The sequence below is a fragment of the Bombus vosnesenskii genome, unplaced genomic scaffold (genome assembly GCF_011952255.1).
Source record: "Bombus vosnesenskii isolate JDL3184/JDL3185 unplaced genomic scaffold, Bvos_JDL3184-5_v1.1 scf7180000013289, whole genome shotgun sequence".
In the NCBI taxonomy this organism is placed as follows: domain Eukaryota; kingdom Metazoa; phylum Arthropoda; class Insecta; order Hymenoptera; family Apidae; genus Bombus; species Bombus vosnesenskii.
Genome location: NW_022882942.1, coordinates 2077274 through 2097908, shown reverse-complemented (window position 1 = coordinate 2097908; position 20635 = coordinate 2077274). Strand labels below are relative to the sequence as shown.

General features: G+C 43.9%; 1 protein-coding gene across 1 annotated transcript in view; it reads right to left on the bottom strand.

The window, feature by feature from the left end:
• Nucleotides 1–20412, bottom strand: part of LOC117232573 (paired box pox-neuro protein) — a 31604-nt gene extending 11192 nt beyond the window's left edge. Inside the window, exons 1-3 of the mRNA XM_033492008.1 lie at nt 19878–20412; nt 11150–11188; nt 2405–2625 (exon numbers count right to left, since the gene is read on the bottom strand). Of these exons, the coding sequence (XP_033347899.1) occupies nt 2405–2625; nt 11150–11162 (234 nt within the window). The 5' untranslated portion in view covers nt 11163–11188; nt 19878–20412. The remainder of the gene's footprint in view (nt 1–2404; nt 2626–11149; nt 11189–19877) is intronic.
• Nucleotides 20413–20635: the final 223 nt, after the last annotated feature.

The following is a 20635-nucleotide window of genomic DNA, read 5'->3' as shown; positions in this document are numbered from 1 at the left end:
GGGCGCGTCGTAAGAAATTCACTGTGTTGGTAGTGTGCAATTATATTGTCATTAGTGACGTCACGCGCGTAATACAACGCGGCTTCCTCTTATTCCGTCATTTTTTTCTTTTTCTTCTTTTTTCGTTATTTTTCCTTTTTCTCTCTTCTCTCGCGGCAGGCTCCGTGGCAGGCTCCGTGGCAGGCTCCGTGGCGTTCGCACAGGGTACCATCGCATCGCGCGGGATTCATCTGGACGGAGATAATCCAAAGCACCACCCCTCGGCCCTTGATTATCGAACCCGTGTAACGTACTACGAGATATCGCGTGGTCGGTACTGTTGCCACGTCGGAACTCGTTAACTCGTAATTTCCTTCGGGACGCCATTTCGAGATCTAAAGCCTCGTTCAGATCGGTAGTTCGAGTCGCATCGAATTTAACATCGAGCAATTTAACTTGAAAAGTTTCGGTTTACGCGAGTCGAGTTACTTCGATTAAACGAGTTTGTTGTTAAAAATACGTTGAAAATATACGACATTATCGCTCGCAACAATTTCCAGTCGATCCTATTTCCTAAAAATAGTCCGATCCAGTTTCAGATCTGTCGAGAATAATCGACGCGATCGAAATCCGAAGAATTAAAAATACGTCGTGTATTTTCCGATTTCGATAAAAGTCGCGTTAACTTCGGCGAAAGCAATCGCGCCGATGTTCGTTAATTACAACGACGATTCGCTGAAAAGTCGTACGTACGCCCGACCAAACGAAATCTCGATCTTAATCCCTTCGTTTTTACATCGGCCGGATCCTATCGCCTCCGATCTGTCTATCGATCGTTTCAGCCATCCGAAGCTCGTTAGCGAAAAAAATTCAATGAAAGGTGTTTAATATCGTAAATCGAATAGTCCGCCGGCGGCGTCGTAAACAGAGAATTTGAATTTCAAATCGGACAAGCATTAAGAAGCGCGTGGAGCACGGGGACGTGGTGGAATCGTTGGCGAACGCCCCTGCGGAATTCATCTTTCGCGCGTAAAAACGAGCCTTAAAGGGTCGCTAAGTGCGTCTAATTCGACTCGTTTTCCGTCGGAACGATCGGCTTTACGATCGTCCCGTTATTCCCTCGGCCATCGTTTCCCCGCCTCTCCGTCCTCCTCGTTTCTCTCGCTCGCTGCTCCAAAGATTCGAAACAACGTGCCGATAATTCGGCGCGCGACACCGTGATCGCGGCGCGAGCGCAAGAAAACCGACCGTGCAAAGCCATGAAATTATGCAAATGCACGCGGCTGCAAGGTGTTTGGATAATTGCGCGCGCTGTCGGCTCCGCGCAGCCCTTACTTAAAATCACATCAGCGCCGTGCTGCCGGCCGACGACTTTTGCGCCCGCGTCTCGCCTCCTCTCATCAGTGTCACCGCCCCATAACGCACACACATCCTTCCCTCGCGTTTATTACGCTTTTTGTCCTGTAGGTAACTTCTTCTCCTTTCTGTTTATCCGCCCTTCTTACTCTTTCTATTAAGTCGCCGCTGAACCTTCCAGCTACTACGGTACAGTCCTTTACGGATTCGATTTTTCAGCCGTTCGCACTCGGGGATTTTAACAATTTTAACAATTTTAACAATTTTAAGAATTTTAACAATTTCGACAATTTTAACCGGCAGACTCTTATAAATAAGAGCGGGCCTTTCCACAGAGGTAGGTCGATCGGAGGTAGGGGCGATGGTTTATGGCCACGTTGTTTTCCAGTTAAAGCGTAATTGTCGGTAATTATTTGTACCGGCTCCGCGTTATGCCGCAGTTTACGACGCGGGCATAATTTACGCGAGTATTTAAACGGGAAATCGATGGGGATATCGGTTAATTCCGGTGTAAGATCGCAGGGTGAAAGCGGCGACGTTATCGGAATCTATCGAAAACGCGTAAGCTAAATGAACGTATATACAATACCGTATGATTTGGATTGCTCGCTAAATTTTAAGGATCGATTAAAAACTTAACACCTTGTACTTACGCCACGTTTCCTACTATACCTGTATTACGCTTCGCAACGCGTACGTATATTTTGCTAAACATTAACGAGATATTTGCGAAAGAATCGTTGCTCGCTATCACGCTCGAATCGAAAACGAGGGACTTGCGGTATTTGCCGTTTGAGGAAGCAGCGATCGATCGCGAGATTTCGTAGTTTCGGGCGTAAGCTTTATGTCGCGTAGTTTGCTAATAACGTTGCGTCGCGATTACATAAATTAGTAATAAATTAATAAAATTAAGGCGTCGCAACGCGATCGCGTTCCATCGCGTTCGTCATCGAGGAAACGCACGAAGCAACGCGACGATAAATAACAAACACGAAGCCTTTCCACGTCTTTGCGTTACTTTGCATCTCTTTGTAACTTAAAACGGTTCCGAGATCGTTGAAACGCTTACTTTCGTTTTGCTTCCTCCGATGCTTCCTGGTCGAATGCTGCCCGTCTCGTAGAATCTCGTGAGAATCTTCGAGACGCATCCATGAGACACAAGGAGTTGCCGTGAGATATCGCAAGGTCTGACGCCGACCAAAGCGAGCTGTACGATTCTTTGTCGAACGCAGTCGGGCAATGGCCTCCCGTTAACAAACACACCACCCAATTGATTAACTCCTGCTTGACCTGCAACAGCAAACAATAAACCGTTTCCATTTAGATCGCAAGTCCAAGTCCAAGTCCAAGTTTCTATCGTTCGTTCGTTCGTGTCTGGCCGTCGTTTCCATCCAAACTTTCTTATACACCGTATTATTCGAATATCCATCTATTCTCCGTAGCTTTTGTTCGTTAATTTTATTTGTTCGTTTGTTCGCTAAATATTTTCTTTCCTCGATCCCCGTGTAACTTCGATAAGCCACGATAACGCTCGTAGAAACAACACGGCAATCGTCTTGTTAATTGAAACTGCTACTCGTCGTCGCGTACGATACGCGCTGCACGCATACACGGTTAAACAAACGCAGAAAATGAGCGTGCGCGTTTTTGCATCGCCATTGCGAGAAAAAGCGTCATTATCCAGGCGATAATCGCGAGGAAAACGTTGGTTGAGCGAACCGAAGCGTCTACCCTTGGGTTAACGAAATTAAATCATTAGCCGTCGGTGGAAGGAAAAGATCGAAGGCATCGCCAAGGCACAGCTGCTGCTGTGTCTCTTTTGTATCTCACGTAAAATGCACAATAATAGAAGGACGATAATCCGCTAATAATTAGTGCGGTTCAGGGTGGAGCACTAGGCAGATGCATTTTTTCCGAACCTCTAATAATACAGTTGGGAACGCTACGCAGCCAACTATGTACTTAATTGGCTCTAAAATTTTGTTCGCTGTAGCGTCGGTTCGTTCTATAGTTCGTTCGATAGTAGACGTCGAAATCCAGACTACGAGTCTACGATTTCGAACAAGCTTGCCGTTCGAAACGCGAAAATACGACACGCAAAATGAGTTTGATCGATTAAACGAATGATTTAACTTCGATGTTGTTATCGTCGATATCGTTCGATAAATTAATCGTTTTCTTCGCGATCGTTTTGATATTTTTTTTTTTTTTTCATTACCGAATCCGAGATACAAGTTATCTTCTCGTTTCGTTCGTATCGCGCGAAACTCTGCGCAGAGTTCAAGACCGAATTTTAAAAACGCCAAAGCTCGGTTAATTCGGAAAAGACGACTTTCCTCTTCCCTCTGTCGGCGAGTTCCGAGGGATTCTCGAAAGACGGAAACGAAGGGAAGAAAGAATCGTCATTTTGACGTTCTTACGGGAACGTCCAAAGGGAAAGAGGACGTATAATTATCCGCAGTTCCATCAGCGGACGTCGGACGCGGGCAGGAAACAGGGAAAGGAACGGCGACACTCGTCGAAATCGTTTTCCGCTAATTTTCAAACGTCGCCCTCCCTGTCGATCCTCTCCGATTGCCGTCTTTACCAATTTTTCACGCGCTCCACGCCAAACGAAATTACTCGGATTACCGTTCCTCGATGTTTGCTGACTCGTCGAGTCGTTGCTTCGTAAAAGGACGCTTTTGCGCTGTTCTCTCCCATACCGCGGTAACCAGCTCGATCCCCGTGAAGATAATCCGCGTTCTCGATTTTTGATATCGTCGATACGCCTGTAAGGTCGCGCAATCGTTCCTCTTCTCCCGTAGTTGCGCGTACTTTAATCGCTACAAGGTAGTTTTCCCTGCAAGGTAGCGACGCTGAATTTACGGTGGATGCGTCGTTGCGTTACGCGATACTTCGATGTTCACCGATGTTGATCGACGAGGATAACGCATTGTTACGTAAGTAGATTGAATATTTATGGCGATTAGCAGAGAAGATTATTACGAGGAGGAAATTGCTTAAATCCTGCGGACCTGTTACATGGTTTGCGAGCATCGACTGTAAGGAGTCTGTGCTTTTTACGTTTATCTATCTGCATATTCTATATACATATGTATCTATATTCTTATCTATACTTGTTCGATGGATTGGTAGGTTTTTACGATAACGATTTTGCAAGACGAAGACGATTACGATCGTAATAAAATCCTGTTACGTAAGCATTATATCAGCGCATTCACGGTGAAACGATACGAATCAAAGCCTTGAAGAATTATTATTAGACCTATTATCTATTTGGAAATCCTTTTTTAATTCTACTATCCACCGTGTCTTTAGATTTCTGCTTTGACAAATTATCAGTATTCGTATTACGTTCCTTTTTTTGTGGTTATTTAGCGGTTCGTGGCTGTTATTTAGTCGTTACGTAGGAAATATCACAAGTCGGGATTATCATAGAGATTGACAAATACGTTGTAAGCAGAAACGCGCAAGGTCTGACAGAAGTGCGCTTAGTGGTTCGAATCATTAAGCTCAATAGCATTATTCTATCGCATCGCCTCTATTCCCTTTCGTATCGTAAAACTAAGGCACGCTATCCGCGAAACGCGCAGCAAATCTATCGACGTTTAAAAGTTAATCTGCTTCGTTGGTATAAACGCGCCTAATTTCCTCTACGCGTGTCCAACGCGAATTAACCCCGTAACCGTTCGATTAATTTGCAGAACGCATCTGCCGTAGAAAATATGACGAAATAAGATGTTACATTGGAATTGCGTCATTTAAAACGGGAAGCGAACCGATTACTAATAACCGTTCGCAACAAGCGAACGGTCCTTGATGACTTTTAATAACGTCAGCGATCCGGTCAAGAATCGACGGATTCCGACCAGGCTTTCAAAGTTATTTAATCGTGGTCGATTTTCGATATCCTTTCGAGTCTCTTACGCTTTTATAGGCCACTTTGCTCTTCGTCGATGGACAGAAGTGAGAAACGAGGCGGTTCGTACGATCGATAAAATCGTCGCCCGCGTTCCGAGATCAAAAGAGGCAGAGCAGGAGGCTCGTCCGAATCGGCCGAGAAATTATCATAATTCGTTTCACGGCCGAAATTTTGATGGAGGATCGTTTCTCAGATTCCACGGTCACGCAGCTGCTTAAATTAACGATATCCGGATAATAAAATCGACCTTTTCGCATACGCGCTTCCACCGCTCGTACTTTCGTCTTTAACGCAGACGCCACTTTTCAGTAGAGACGATTTAAATCATTTGAATATAGCGTGTGTATAGTTTGAGTTCTTAAATGTCGGATATTTTAAGATGCGAGAATGCTAATTCTCGCATAAATTCGATCCTTACGTCGTCTCTGGAAGAATAATCGCGAGGGCAAGAAATAGGTAAAACGTATCGCACAAGTCGAGAACGCGAGAAAAGTCAACTTTGACAAAATCGACGTATCAAATATCTGGATTGAAAGATACGTTACGAAGAACGAATACCAAGAGCGAAAGCATTTTCACTTCGTTTCTAAGTTAAAGATAAATTTCTTAAGTTAAAATTTAAATTTCTTAAGTTAAGCAGCCCTTCGTGTTATTCGTACTCGTACGATATCCCGACGAAATTTATATAGACAGATTTATATAGATTCCCCAATTTCGAATTCCAAGTTCCAAGTTGCCTAAAAACTCTTCGAGGTTCTAGCTTCAGCCACTCGACTTTCGATATTTTTCATCGTTTTACCAAGAAACCGACGGAATCGAGCAAACGACGAAGTCGTGACGACTAAATTACCGCCGAGGATCGTAAAACGGTAACACCCGGAAATAAAAACGTCGATCGATCACCAATTTTATATCGACGCGTTGAAAATCGTACGAGGACGGACGGGACGAAGCCGACACGCGTTTAACCACGCGCGGAATAAAATTTGAGTTACGCCGCCTCCGGACGTTCCCTGCTCTCTTTGAAACGGCCGAACGAGGGAAAGGGTCCGAACAGCTTCGAGATATTAAACCCGCCATAAATCAGCGGTGGCTTACCGACCGCGAGAACACCCTAATTCCCCGATCATTTTCGGTAGCCGACAATTACTTAACGGCATAATTATTGCCAGAAAATGAAATCTCACGCAGATTTCTGCGATCTACCCTTCCGACGAACCGACGTCGCTGTACATCGATGTAAATGGCAGTCCGTTGTAAACGAGTTTCGTCTTTACTCGAATCGAATAATATGCCATCCGAAGCGGATAACAAGCGTCGAGATAAATTCAGCGTAATAGGCGAAATTCGCACGATAAGCGCTTTCGATAAGATTCAAAAATCGCCGAATCGATGCCAGTAAAATCGAAAGATTCGATAAAACGTGGAAACCGGCGAGTTCTTGATATATTTTTTTGACAATCGTGAAAATTCTCGCACTCGGAGCATCGATACGAGATATCCTTTACAGTTAGGTAAATTACGGGTTGGGCCACTCGCCCGTCGAGCGATTCAGTTCGGTGATTACGAAGAGGGAAAATGGATACGAAAGAGATGCTGCGAGGAGAACGTCGCAAAAACATGGTAATAAAAGGGACACGCGAGACGTAAGAGCTCACGGGTGGAGGATGATTTAAGGAGGCCTTTTTAACAGCGGCGACAAACTTTTCGCCACGTTATTACGATGGAATTACATTAAAAAGGGGAGAAATTCTCGCGTGTCGATCCCTCGTTATTCATCGACGATATCCGACACCGGTGCAACGATTTATTCGGCGTTATCGGCAATTATTATTTCACCTCCTCCAAAATCCTGTCGCATGCGTCCCTTCCCCTCTTTCTTTCGCCTTGTTCGCTCTTTCTCGCGCTCTCTTTCGCCGTTTCCCCTCTTTCTTATTCTCCGCTCCGCCTTAATTTTGGCGCTACATGGTAAAAAAGAGTGTCGCTTCCTGTTCCAGGCTTCGCAGATCAGGCCGAAATTACTCCGAGGCCAGAACAGCGACAGACCAACACGACCGCCGGCCAAATTATTATTACGGCAAAAACCGAGCAGGAAGTTGCCTTCTTATCTTTTGTAAAAATCTCGGGGCGAAACGCGAAACGCGAAATTGCGCGAATAAATGTCGGATTCCCCGCTGGTCTCTTGTCTCCGCGGCGATGGCGCGAACGTGCAAAGTTATCGAGCATGAAGATCGTCCGACGGAGGTTCGCCCGATCCAAGAAAAAAGGGCGTAACATTCAATATTCGAACGGTCGTGCCACTTTTTTCCGTCCGGCGATCTTTTTCTTTTTTTTTCTTTTTTTTTTTTTGTACAGGGAGAAACGAGTCCCGTCGAGTGATTGTTTTAGATACTTGTTTTTTAATCTCTTGATTTACGACCTTCCTTCTAAGTAGCTACTTAAGAGGCTGTTATAATTAATCGTCGCTGTAATATATACGACGATCGGACTGCGAATAAGACATATAAAATATCCACGGTTCCTACTTCGTCTTTTGCATCGAGCATCGTAACTCGATGGAAAATCATTTTCCGCGTAGATTTCATTCTCTTAATCGTACCGTCGGAAGTGTGAATTTGCGTAAAACTTCGCCGTCAATGGGGAACGATCGTTTTTTAATTAGCTAATAACGATCGAACGTATAATCGGTAACTTGCGAGTGCAAAAAGCTGAAAAAGTTCGATGAACCGACTAAAGAGAAGCTTTTCTCGGAAGATCGCGGGAAACCGATCTTTCGCGTTTCGTTAGAAAATGAAGAAAAAGGAGAAAACTCGCGAGCTCGAACCAAGTTCGATCATGCCGAATCGCTGTACGTATAAGTTTAATTGCCGCGTGTAGCGGTCGAGGAGGAAAATCTCGGGCACGGGATCGAAGACGGTTGATAAGACCGGGGAAAGAAGGAAGCGGGACTAATCGTAAGAGAGAAAGGAGGAGGAAGAAGAAGATGATCGAGATAAAAAGAGATATGCGAAACAGCGTGTCGATGCATACCGACGCGTAACACCGTGTAGGCCATAAACTAGCGGGGGTAGAAAGATATTTATGCGACGGCTGGCGAGCATAGAAGAGCGAAGAAGGATTATATCTTCGGATACGTAATAACGGTTAGCTTAGAATTAGCGAACTAATGCGGGCAAGCGCGTCGATCGGTATCGCGTTTGCCATTTAGGCCCTAACCAAACTATACACCTGCCCTACCTGTAATCACGATCCATCTACGCTAACAGATTTTTTCTCTCCTTCTTTCTCCATCTTTCCCTCTTCTTCGCGCACGAGGGACACGCGATGCGATGATCTCTCTTTTTCGCTCTGCAGTCGATCCTAAATCGCATGTATTCGTAATTGAAATGTACGAGCGATACTTACACCCTTCGTATGGCTGTCTTTAAAGCTGCGTTAACAGCTAATCGGCTGGTTAATGGCTGATAAGATTTCGACCCGACTCTTTGGCTAATCCGTAAAGTGTTTATACGAAGATGCCGAGGGTTGAACGAGGACGAGGATGATCTTACGATTGCATCATCGATTTTACGATGAAAAATTTCTTAGGTATTCGGCGCTCTGTGTGGCTGCTTGGCATTATATTCGTTGAACATAGGTTATGATATATACATTTTTGGAAATAAATCGCGACAAGTGGATAAGTAGATATTTATGGATTTACGGATTTACATGGACGAAAGTGTCCAGAATGCGCAAAAGTTACGATACTTATGTAACAAACGAAACGAGTTTCCATTTAAGTTTCATTCCTTTAATCGTATTCAACGGAATACGAGATGAAAGAGACGAATGTTAAAATTAAGGGGAATTCTTGAATTATCAAATCTCTAAAATAAAAGAATTTTTGCGAACAGAAATTCATATTTCGCTTTACTTTCGAAGAGTTCTCGTTCCTTACGATAGTACTTGAAAGTCGCATTTTTAAAGTCCTATTCTGCTCTACCTACGCCACCGTTCTACCACGCGTTCTAATTATATCGATCGCTAATGTCGCAGGCATTTTTTAACGCGAAGATCTCCGATCAATCGTAAATCATTCTGCCTCGATCGAATAAAGTCTCAGTTCGGATACTTAACCGTTTAATTGCTCGAGTAATTAAGGCGATACAACGTATGCGTCGATGATAGCTAAATCGTTAAAAGGAATAAAAAAAAACAATCCTCCCTTCGTTTCAACTGCAATCTCGATACCGCAGCTTGTTTAGAAGTCTTACAAGTCGTGTTAATAATCTACTTAAACGTTGAACGAGGGAAACGAGGAGAAGGGACGACGGCGAGTGGAACCCGAGAGGCAAAAAGCACGGCAGACAGTGCGATATAATTAAACTCGTTTAATAACAGGTCTATAGATCTCGCCTCTCGATTTGCCGTATAAAATTCTTCGTTAATTACTGTCAAACTGGCTTCTAAATCGTAATTTAGCCGACGCCTCGAGCGTCCGATCTCTCGTGGATGGAATCGAGGAGGAGCAGCAGAAGAAGAAAGAAGGAGCGAGCGCGAAAGAAAGGACGCGAGCGCGCGTGCACGCGCAAAGAGAATAAGAAAGGAGAGATTTTAATTTTGACCAGCGAACGACTCGTCTTCTGATCTCGCCGACGGTAGCTGACCTCGTAATAAATGTCCGAGAAAAGATAACGAGAGGCTGGCATAAATGTCATCGTATAAATCTGAAACAGCCGATATTCATAGCGCTGTATCAGCGTTGCTAATACGTCGGTTTTGCCAAGACTCGTTTGGTCGATGGCTGATTCGAAGCTGGCGTTCGTTGTTCGCCGAATCCGAATTTCTGTCGCTTCGCGTTATGCGTATATAGCTATGCGAGACGACAGTGGAGAAGGGTTATTTTTTGAGAAAAATTTCGTCAATTTCCAAGCATGTTTCGACCTTTTATTCCGTTTTTCTATCGTTGAGAGGCGCTTTAAGTTTGCGCGAGGTACGAGAGAGTCGTTGTTGAACAAGATCACGTTGAAAAAGGAGTTACGTTAATTACTTCGAAGAATAAATTGCGAGGATAAAAAAGCGCTGCAAGGACAACGAAGAAGCGGATAAAGCAAAAAAGAAAAAAAAAGAAAACGAAATCACAGTGTAAGGACGTGAAAAAAGAAATTTTAGCAACAATAAAACAGCGCAAGGACAACGGGCGAGTAATTTTAGTAATTATAAAAAGTGGTACAAGGGCGTCAAAAAACAGATGCAGCAATAAATAAAGTTAGCGCAAGAATACCAAAAGGAGGACGGGCGATGAGAATAAAAGTAAAATTCGAGGTACCAGCGATAGAACCAAGGGCTAACGAAGCTGAAGAAAACGACGGATAATTTCCAAGCTACCTATATATACTACGATAGATAGATAATACTAGAAATCTGCAAATTCCAAGCAGAAGTGGAAATAGAAATTGAACATGGCGAAAGGAGTTGAATCGATGGAAAACTTGCAAAGAACGAGATTGCAATTTCCTTCGTATCTTTTTTTCCTTAAAAGACTGCTAGCTACAGTGTCCGGAAACGTTAACCGTATAAGCTAGAAAGCTCTGTATGGTAATTGCTACGAATACAATTCCCCATATTGTCGTGTATATGCAAATACTCTCATAGAAGAAAGAATAAACCTGCATCGAGCTTCGAAGACGCTACTAGGAGATATAGAACGCGTATAGCCTTCGATTTAAATACGTTATGATATCGTATAATCACGGAAGAACACGATACGATCGTTAGGCGTTTTGGAAAATGAAAATTGACGAATTTCACGACCAATTGCAAAACTCGATTAAATACGATCTGTTTGGCATATTAAAAAGGAGGGGAAATATAAGGTAGTAAACGTAGGAGCGTAGTAGAACTCACCTGTATGCGGCATATTGATCCAAGGATTTCCGCGATAGTCTGGAACAGAAACGAGAACGGTTCATTAACGAATGTAGATCATTCGCAATCATCGGTCGATTCTTTAGCGCACGCAATTATTTCGAGCGCTTGGTTCGTCCGTTTTATGGCATAACGATGACCATATTTCGTACGTGTGTTGAGAGAGAGCCTCGCATGTGTGCGCCGCAGTTTACGGGAACATAGCCTTTACTGTTAATGAATTTAAATGTATTCAAAGGGCGCGCTTGACGCTTGACACGGCAACCCTTAAATATGCAACCGTACCACGCGGCAAAATATTATCGCCTGCCGGTACCGTGACTCTCATTCCGTGAAAATAACGTAATCGCGGGTGAAACCGAGCCCAGGTCGATTATTCGCGATCGGCGCGCGTATCGACGATTTTGCCACCCGGCGACAAACGCGCGTAAAGGCAGCTGTAATTTGACCGGGCAGAGTCTCCCGAACAATCTCTGTCGATTTAATTTTAACGTAACGTTTAAGAAACGATTTACATCGCTTATCGGCGTCTTGTTTTAGGGATTGACGCGGACGTAGCTTGTAACTAAATCGCGTTCGTTGGAGGTCGAGAAAAGAGGATCTGGTTTGCTCCTTTTTTATTTCTGCCGGAATTATTACAACGAAAAATTCGTATTCGAAATTTCTATATTAGGAAAATTCAAGATGATTGTACATGGTCGACGATTGTTAGGTAATACAAAGAAACATTCGATATCGAATATCGAAACATATCGAATACGAACGATTTTTTATCGTGGAATTGTAACGAGTAGGTTTGCGAAAATATTCTAACCACCGTTTATTATTAGACACACTCGATCGCAAATCACAAGTCACGTCAACCGGCATTAACTCGTTTCGCTGATTCCAATTCTCCGCTTGTCCTACAGTAGCAATTTTCGTCGAAATAAGCAGCGGCAGAAACGTTATATAGGTATAACTATCGCTAATCGTTATTTCCTGGTCACGGGATACTTTTTTCCTGTTTCGTCAAGTATTTTGGACGAGCGAACCACCGTTCCGCCCGGTACTTCCTATTTCCGCCAAAGTACCGATTACGGAATCATAAGCGTCCGAAACGTCTAAAACGAAATACAATACTTTTGAAATGGCATAACGAATAAGACGCGATAATTTATAAAAGTTTCTCTTCTCCTTCGATCGCGAGTAAAGGCGGAGTAGTTCTTTCGCGACACGCAAGAACCGCTGAAATCCATAAAAGCGATTCTTTTTTCCTTCGAATAAAGATGCAGCGACTCTGCAACGCGGTACGAGACAAGTTCCGCCAAGATTTACAAAAAAATTATCCGATATTCTCTCGTTCGTAGTGGAAAATCTGCCTTTCTTCTTCCACGAAACAACGCGCGATCTTCTTCTCGATACGAAACGAATTCTCGCTAAATCTTCGAAAGCGTGGGGTTCGACCGAACCTCGCGATTCCGTTCCACGTCCGAAGGTCGCCTAACAGCGCATATCGATAATCATGTTAACGCGTAGAGATACTTGATCGAAAGAAGTACGTAGACAGTTCTTGGATGTGGAAAGGAGAGGAAACCGATGGGTGTGTCGGTGGCGACCGCGACGGCTTGAGAACTCTAAAGAGATCGAACGGTAGCGGAAAACTACGTGGAATGCGTGCGTAGCGTGGCGGGTGGCGTGTACTTTGTGATGCAAATTAATGCGCGATTACCAAAGCACCCGCTACCCCCGCCGCCCTTTGCTTTCTCGTCGTTACCCTCGCCTCGTTCGTGTCGAGGTCCCCGCCAGCGGAGCAAATGGCCAACACGGTTGTGTTTGTGAAGCGAGTAGAGAGCACGGTTTCAGGTGTATTCTCGGCTATGTGCAACGAGTACCGAGCTCACCCCGGTCACTCGATGGCTACCCACGCATTAAGCCTGCTTACACGCTCGCTCCCCTAATCTGATGTAACTATTACACGTTACGCGGCTGCACGGTCGCGCTATCGACGAAATTATTCCTCTTCTTTTTCTTCTTCCCCCCGCTTCGTCTTCTTCTTCTTCCTCGTTTCCGTTATAAATTTTGCCACGATTCTTCGTCGCTCGTTCGGAGAAGCTGATCGACCGGTCGCGAGATAATTTACACGAGCGAAAAAGTGTCGTCGAAAGCGTCACAGCCGAGAATAATCGGGCAAACAAGCCTAGCTGAATTTCAGACAGCTTTCTTCGCATTTTATTATTTTAAACGGCAACGCGACCCAAGATGGCTTTACTCGGACGTCTACTACTGGATTTAAAATATATGGAACATCGAGGAGAAAAATGAACGTGAGAATCGTGTCGCGTATCAGCGAAATTTCGAGATCCGCAAGAAATCGGGAATGTCGTATTCGAGTCGGTGTCTCGCAAGAAAACAAGCTGAACATTTTTGCCCCGCGTCCGCGCAAAGACCTGGAAAATCGACGGTGCAAAGTTATTACGGCGTCGACGATCGCCGTGGAAAAACTCGATTCTACGTATATGGCGTTTGTAAAGTTCGCGGATACCAAATTCCATCACGAAGTGATTTCAAGGTGTCAAGCGTTACTCGTTACGCGCAGCGGTTGCCCCTTTATTCGTCCGAAGATACGAGCACGATTCGGAAGCAGGATGTACAACGACGCGTATTAATTTAATTAGATCGACTTTCATCGCGAAACCGTCATCGACGAGGGTTTTCGTTTTTTATCTCAAAGCCTGTTTCCTTCGGGACGGGTTTTCGCTCTCTCGAGTTTTCATATTTCAGCAAAGATACTTTTTACTTTCGCGGTACAGACACCTGAGCGGTTGAAATTTTGCAGAAAATCGATTATTCGTACGACGGAATTCGATTTTGCGTCTTCGACGCGCCCTTTTGAGTTTCGTTTGTACTATGCCAAGCCATCGAGTATCCGAATACAAAGTTCGGAGTCTTGTTAGAGAGTTCACGTGTGTTCGCTGTAATCTCGGTAGGAAATCGAAGGCTAAATTCGAAGATCCGTAAACGTATTCCGATTTAATCTTAGTAGCCACGAGTTGAAAGGAAACGAGTCTGCCGCAAACTATATGTATCTGTATACGGATCGATTCGTTTCTTTTTAATTCGATAGTTATCGCAAGAATTCGAAAATCTAGGCATTCGGAAGTCGAAGAATCGATATCGACGTTGGCGCAAAGAGTCGTGCGACCAACGATCCGCGATATCCATTTTCCCTCAAAAAGTGAAACGTTTCGCTCGAAAAACAAGCTGTCTTGCCGTTATCGTTATCGCTAACCATCTTCGAGGCTTGATATTTACGAGACAAAACGCTTCCTTCGTTCCACATAGGAAGAAAATTACTGGCAATTTTCTTTCGTAGGCGTCAGCGAGGTTGCGTTCGATTCGAAAGGATGATCGGAAATTCCGCGCGGCCAGTTTCTCGTCGAACAGCGGTCGCCACAATAAAATGTTCTCGGTAATGAGGATTGAACGATTATTATAAATCAAACAGGGCCGGCAATGCGGATCGTTCGCCGCATTTCTCGCGCGCCACGTGTTTTGCCGTCGTTACTCTCTCGTGAACACGTGTCCCGCCTCCCGCTTTATTTCTTTCTTCGACGTTGCTCTTCGCTCGCCCCGCGGTACGTGCAAAAGTGACGTACGAACCGAACGCTCTCGGACTCCGACACGCTGAATTTTTCTCCCGGTTCGCAAGGGGGCCGCCGTGAATTTCTTTTGGCCACGCTATGATACCGATGTTTCAATTACGCGGCTTGGCCGAAACTCGCGCCTAAAGGCTCGATGGATGCTTCGAATAAAAAGAGGATGACCAGGGGCGTGTAAAAATTTGTGGAAACGCCGAAACTCGAACGGCTGATGTACCGTGGAATTTTAAGGCTTAACGAGGCCTGTTCGACTTTGAATTTAAGCAAATATAAATTCATTTACCGATTTTGGGTATGCGGGTTATCGCGCGAACGCTTTATAACGCGTATTCAACGCTTTATAACGCGTATAAACAAATATCTCACTTCGATAAGGAGATTTCGATACTTGCTCGAACGTTGCTCGAACTCGCTCAAAGTTCCGTCGTTACCGCGAAAGAAATTTGTAGATGCTTCTTAATAAGTCAATGATAATCTATCTAAATCGATTTAACGCCGTTACTATCTTTATGTTGATTCAAGGTCTTTGATCGGCAGCACGAGCGAGACCTCGCAAATGGAATTTTCCTTAGCAAGCAACGTATTTAACCTTCCATGTAGCTTTCTACAACGTTTCCTTCGCGAGTCTAAGATTTTCGTTCCTTCGTAATCTTTCGATTAGTCTGAAATTGAATTAACCGCGAGTTACAGCGTATCGCACGAACGGTAAAACATTGGACAAAATTAAGCGCACAGGAATCGATTATAACGATTCGAAAACCGAGGAACAACGCGTAACTACGGTGACATCGATGCCTGCATAAGACAGTATCGAGCTTCAAACACGATTCACGCGGTCTTCTCTCTCGCTGCTCCACTTTTCGAAAAGTATAGTACGCGTATTTTTCGCTTAGCTATCGTACGCTTGGAAACATTTATTTTGAATCAACGTAATCCTTTTCTCCCCCACTATCGTCTAATGTATTCTCGACAAAAGTGGAAAGAATCTTGTCAAACTTCGACTCGTTATCGTTACGAGCATAAATATATTTCGTCATTCCGTCGATAAATAGGAACAGAACTTTGCGAAGAATCCTTCGCCGCGTCGTTTCGCATCGAGTCACCGAGATAAAAACGAATCCCTCTAACCCTCGCGATAACGATCCAGCAAAGAAGAAAACCCGAAGAAATTTCTTCAAAGGGATTGCCAAGCGACAAACTACGTAACCGTCTAACGTAATATCCGTCTGATACTGGAACCTCTGCATCTTTTCTTCCCATGGTATCGTCGACACGGGAAACCTTTGAAAAACGAAGATACAGTGCGGATCAAAATGTAACGTAACAATAACGAGGTTGTAAGTTAATTCGAAGCAGCGATCGATGTTTTAGAGTCGGCGTGGTATTCCATTCGCGATTAATCAATTGTTATTGACCGATTGGTTCGATAACTCGAGAAACGAGAAAGAGAGGGGAACGATGTATAGATGTAACATTTCTTGAAACAGTCTACGCTATAAAGTTTTATCGGCGAGTCTACGACTTTACAGATTTAATATGTAATAAATATTTCGTTAGAACGTAATCGAAATGTACAGAGTTGCAAATGAGATGTACATGTTCTAAATAAAATTCTTTTTTCAGATCGGTCTCGAGAAAAAGCGAACTGGAACGTTGGCGAAACGTGGAAACGAAACGACAGGTACCGACTTTAAAAACACGATGGAAACCCGAAGAGCCGCAAATATGTCATCCAATCATCGTGAAAGTTAGAAATCTATTTCCCTTGTTACGTCTTCCGTTGCAGGTTATCCAGCCGTGGAAAAGGTTCGATTTGAGAACCGCAGGCGGTAAATCGCCGGTAAGGTCACGCTTTTACGTGTAAGCCCTAAGCGAAATCTAGTTTTTGTTTATTCATTAGGTTACCCCGCTTTAAGTGGTACGTGGAGAAGGCTTGCCCCGACACAGCCAACGTTACACCGCGTTCAGGGTGGGAGGAGGGTGACAGGGGGACGGGGGTGGACCGCCGTATCTCCGATATGCCACCAGCCATAAAAATCTGAATATATTAGGCCTACATGCACACGACATCTCGCTCGGATCGTGAACACGTTACCCACGATAATCTATGCTCGTTTCTAGCACACTTTAACACGTTTCTGCGTACCCATTGGCCGTGGCTACCGTGGCCGCTCTACCTGCTCTAGCTTCTTCCTTTGGCCACCTTTTTCCAACTATCTTTCTTTCCCATCCTCTCTATTTGCGTTGCGGTTCCGTGTAAAAAACTTGTGTCGCGACTTCCTTTCGAGGATGGATGTTCCGGTTTCGATGCAAAATTCGAAAGCTTTAATTCGCTTCCTAACGAAAGCGAGAAATTCGAAAAAACGGGCGTGACGTTCGTCCCTACGATTTAACGATTTAGATCTCGTCGTTAGATCATCCGCAAGATGCTTGAATTTAATAGATCTTAAAATTAGCACCGTAATCTGTATCGTAGGTATCACGCGACAAAAGTACCGTCAATCGCATCTGTCGTGCGAAATACAAAGTACAAGTTGAAGTTAAGTGCCATGCGGTTAAATAACTTGGCTCGTGTCTGACCCAAGGTTCCGCGGTTTTTTTTATAACCGAACGATACAAATCGGGGCTGATACGGACTTAATTATTCGCATATTCCGATAGTTGGAGAGGCCGAATTCGAACGCTCGCTAACTCTCTGTACCGTTCAATCATGAAAGAACGCACGAACTTTGGTATTCTACTTAAAAATGTCAGCGATATATCATACGCGCAAACTGTAAAAATCCCTATCAATTTGCGACAAATTGGTTGTTGGATAAAAATCGCCTTTTTACGTAATTGACCGGCATTATCCTTTAAATTTGCTATTTATAAAGGTATTTGTACGATGTACAACGATGTTTGGCATGCCACAAAATTGCATCGAATATTAAACGCAAAAAGAATATCTTCGGGGCCACGTCGCTCAAGGTTAGCTGGAAAACCGACATAAAATTGTCGCTTATCGTTGAGCACAAGCACGAATTTAGCGGAATCTCGACTTTTTTTTTTTTCTCTCTCCCTCGAAATATATCGAAGGCGAGCACCAAGAAGCCTGGTGAGCTTTCGAGAGCGCGGCGAAGCAACGAGCAAAAAGGGCGGACAGGGGACTGGAGGGAGGTAATTAGAATAATTCGGGCCGCTGTGGTTCACGCCACACGGACGAATTTGCATTTTAAATGAAGCAATGGCGTGTCAGAGGCCCCCGGTTGCGCCGGCCAAGCAGAGCGGCAGAACTTTGTGTTTTATAAGGAACTTTAATATTTATCGCGTATATCCAAACCGAATAAATCTCTATACGTATATGTATACACGTAGGACCGGGTACACGTATACAAGGACCCGCGTATACACCGCTGTCTATAAATATACATAACGTTACAGCATTTACGTCAGACTGATTGGAAAAGTTTGACAAATTCCGCTTTGTCTAGTATGTTACGTTATCGGAATACTATCGTTAATTCGTAATTAGCGTCATAAATATCAACGATTATATCCTTTCGTTCCATATATGTAGTCTCGTGCGGAATTTCAAATTGATTTTTGCAAAATTCTCGCGTTGCATGGAACGTGTAGCGATTTTAAACTCTCGTCCGATAGCGTAAGAGTGGCAAACTTTTATCGAAATAATGGATTTATAATGGAAAATAAAATTGCGTATAAAACGAAAATGCTGGAAAATATTCGATCTGCTATTAACTACGCTGTACGACGCGTATAATATGTCCGTAAAAAATATCTACGAGTATTTGAATATTTTTGCGAGCTACGGTACATCTAGTCTTTATCTCGCGTATAAACTTATGTATATATATATATATATATATATATTTATATACACACGCACACAAATACGTTAAGGGCTTCCTTGTTTGGACGTAGTCACGGGCAGTTCATGCTCGCGTTTTCTTTCTTTCCTCTTTCGCCGATCGAAAGAACCGGCACACGAGTCGTTCCTCTCCGCCGTGCCGGGGCCCCTAACGGTGGATCGTTATCGCGTAATTAGCGCCGCTGATTTTCGTGTTATGTCATTGACACGCATACGGCCGTACGATGATACCCTTCATTTCGGGTTATCGAGACCCGCCAGTGGAAAGAGGAGATTCCTCGTTCCCCGAATCGGAGGAATCAGAGGGACGTGTTTCGACTACGGTCGCACGTGTTCCTTTTCCTTTTTGCTTTATTTTCCACTTAATCGCACCTGAAATTGAACGGCAAAATGATCTTTGCATCTCCCTTGGGTGTGAAATTCTACTTGTTTTCGAAAGTTCCTTTGGAATTTGATCGATCGTATTTATGAAATTTGATAAAACGGTAGTTAGACAATTTGGAAATTCGAGCGTAATCGGCAAACGGGGAAGGGTCGATTTTTACAGCTACGTTTCGTTGTTTATTTCCACGCCAGTTATCACAGATATTCGAATCGAGGTTCGTGCGAAACGTATACGAGGCAAATCTGATCGATTCTACGAGGTTAAATCGTTCGGTTTGGATCAAAATTCTGAACGTAGGCGAAATTTTTCTTTGACCGCGGGGCAACGTTACCGCGTATTTTTTTTTTTTTTTTGTTTTTTTTTTAACTTTAAAATGAATCAGCACGATTCTAATGAACGATTAATAGTCGCAAAAATGGATTTTAAGATATTACATAGGAAAGGAGTTACTCGGTAAATTATCGAGGTTATCTAAATGAATGGATCTACTCGAATAATTTCATACTCGTTAAAATATTCCACAACTAAAGACTCTGATAAATTACGTAAATCAACATGAAGTAAAGGTAACCTTTATCAAATAAACGGCACGGTATTCCATTTACAGTCCACGATTATTCGAAAGCAATTCTCCCCGACTATCACCAGTATCTTCGTTATATTATAAATCAAATCGTTAAGAAACAAGCGACGTTCCAGCGACGTTTAAATTCTTACTTTGTAGCCAGAGCTTCGTATAAAATATCCGTTGCCATGTTCGATCGATGTAAAAACTTTTGTTAAAAATACAACGAAAATCGAGGTACGTACCTGTTGATTTTTCCCTCAATAAGAACCGCCTCTTCTCGTCCGGAAGAATCAGAGTTGCCACCAATAGTCGATCGTATTCGCGTCAAAAGTCGTTGCGAAAGTTCTCTTTCAATCTTCCATCTTCGTTTTGATTCACGGCGAAACCACGATTCTCGGCATAATTTAGACACCGATGTTCCGTGACACTTATCGTCGCAGGAAGCGATTCCGCTTTCACGAGTGTTCGAATGCGTCAAGAGAAACCAGACTCTATAATGATACACCTACGACGTATGACAGGCCACGACGAGTTTCTCTCCGCTTGGATCCTGTGTTTGCACGCGCCGTCAAACCTCGACGCGTCGATTGTCTCGTTAATGACCGGCGATCAACGCGATCTATCCGTAGGACGTAGGTTAAATGTCATGTTCGAACAGAGACGCTATCGAGTCGTTCGCTTCGTCGTCGTTGCCGCGATCGACGCTCATCGTTTCTCCGCGCTTCGATCCTTCGTCGAACGGAATACTCTCGTCGGTGCTCGCAACTTCTCCTTCCGATTTCTTCGATCTCTGATATATAGAATTTTTGTACGTTCAATCTGTATTTCGCGATCTGGCTCGGCGAAGCATCGACGACGATCCAGAGTAACACGGAGACAGTTTGCTCGTGCTTTAACAACGATACACCAAGTAGCACGAGGTTCTAACTCGAAAGCGTTGGCGCGCGCCACTCTCCGAAACTTCGGCGATCCGATCCTCTCGTTTCTCTCTCAACACTCG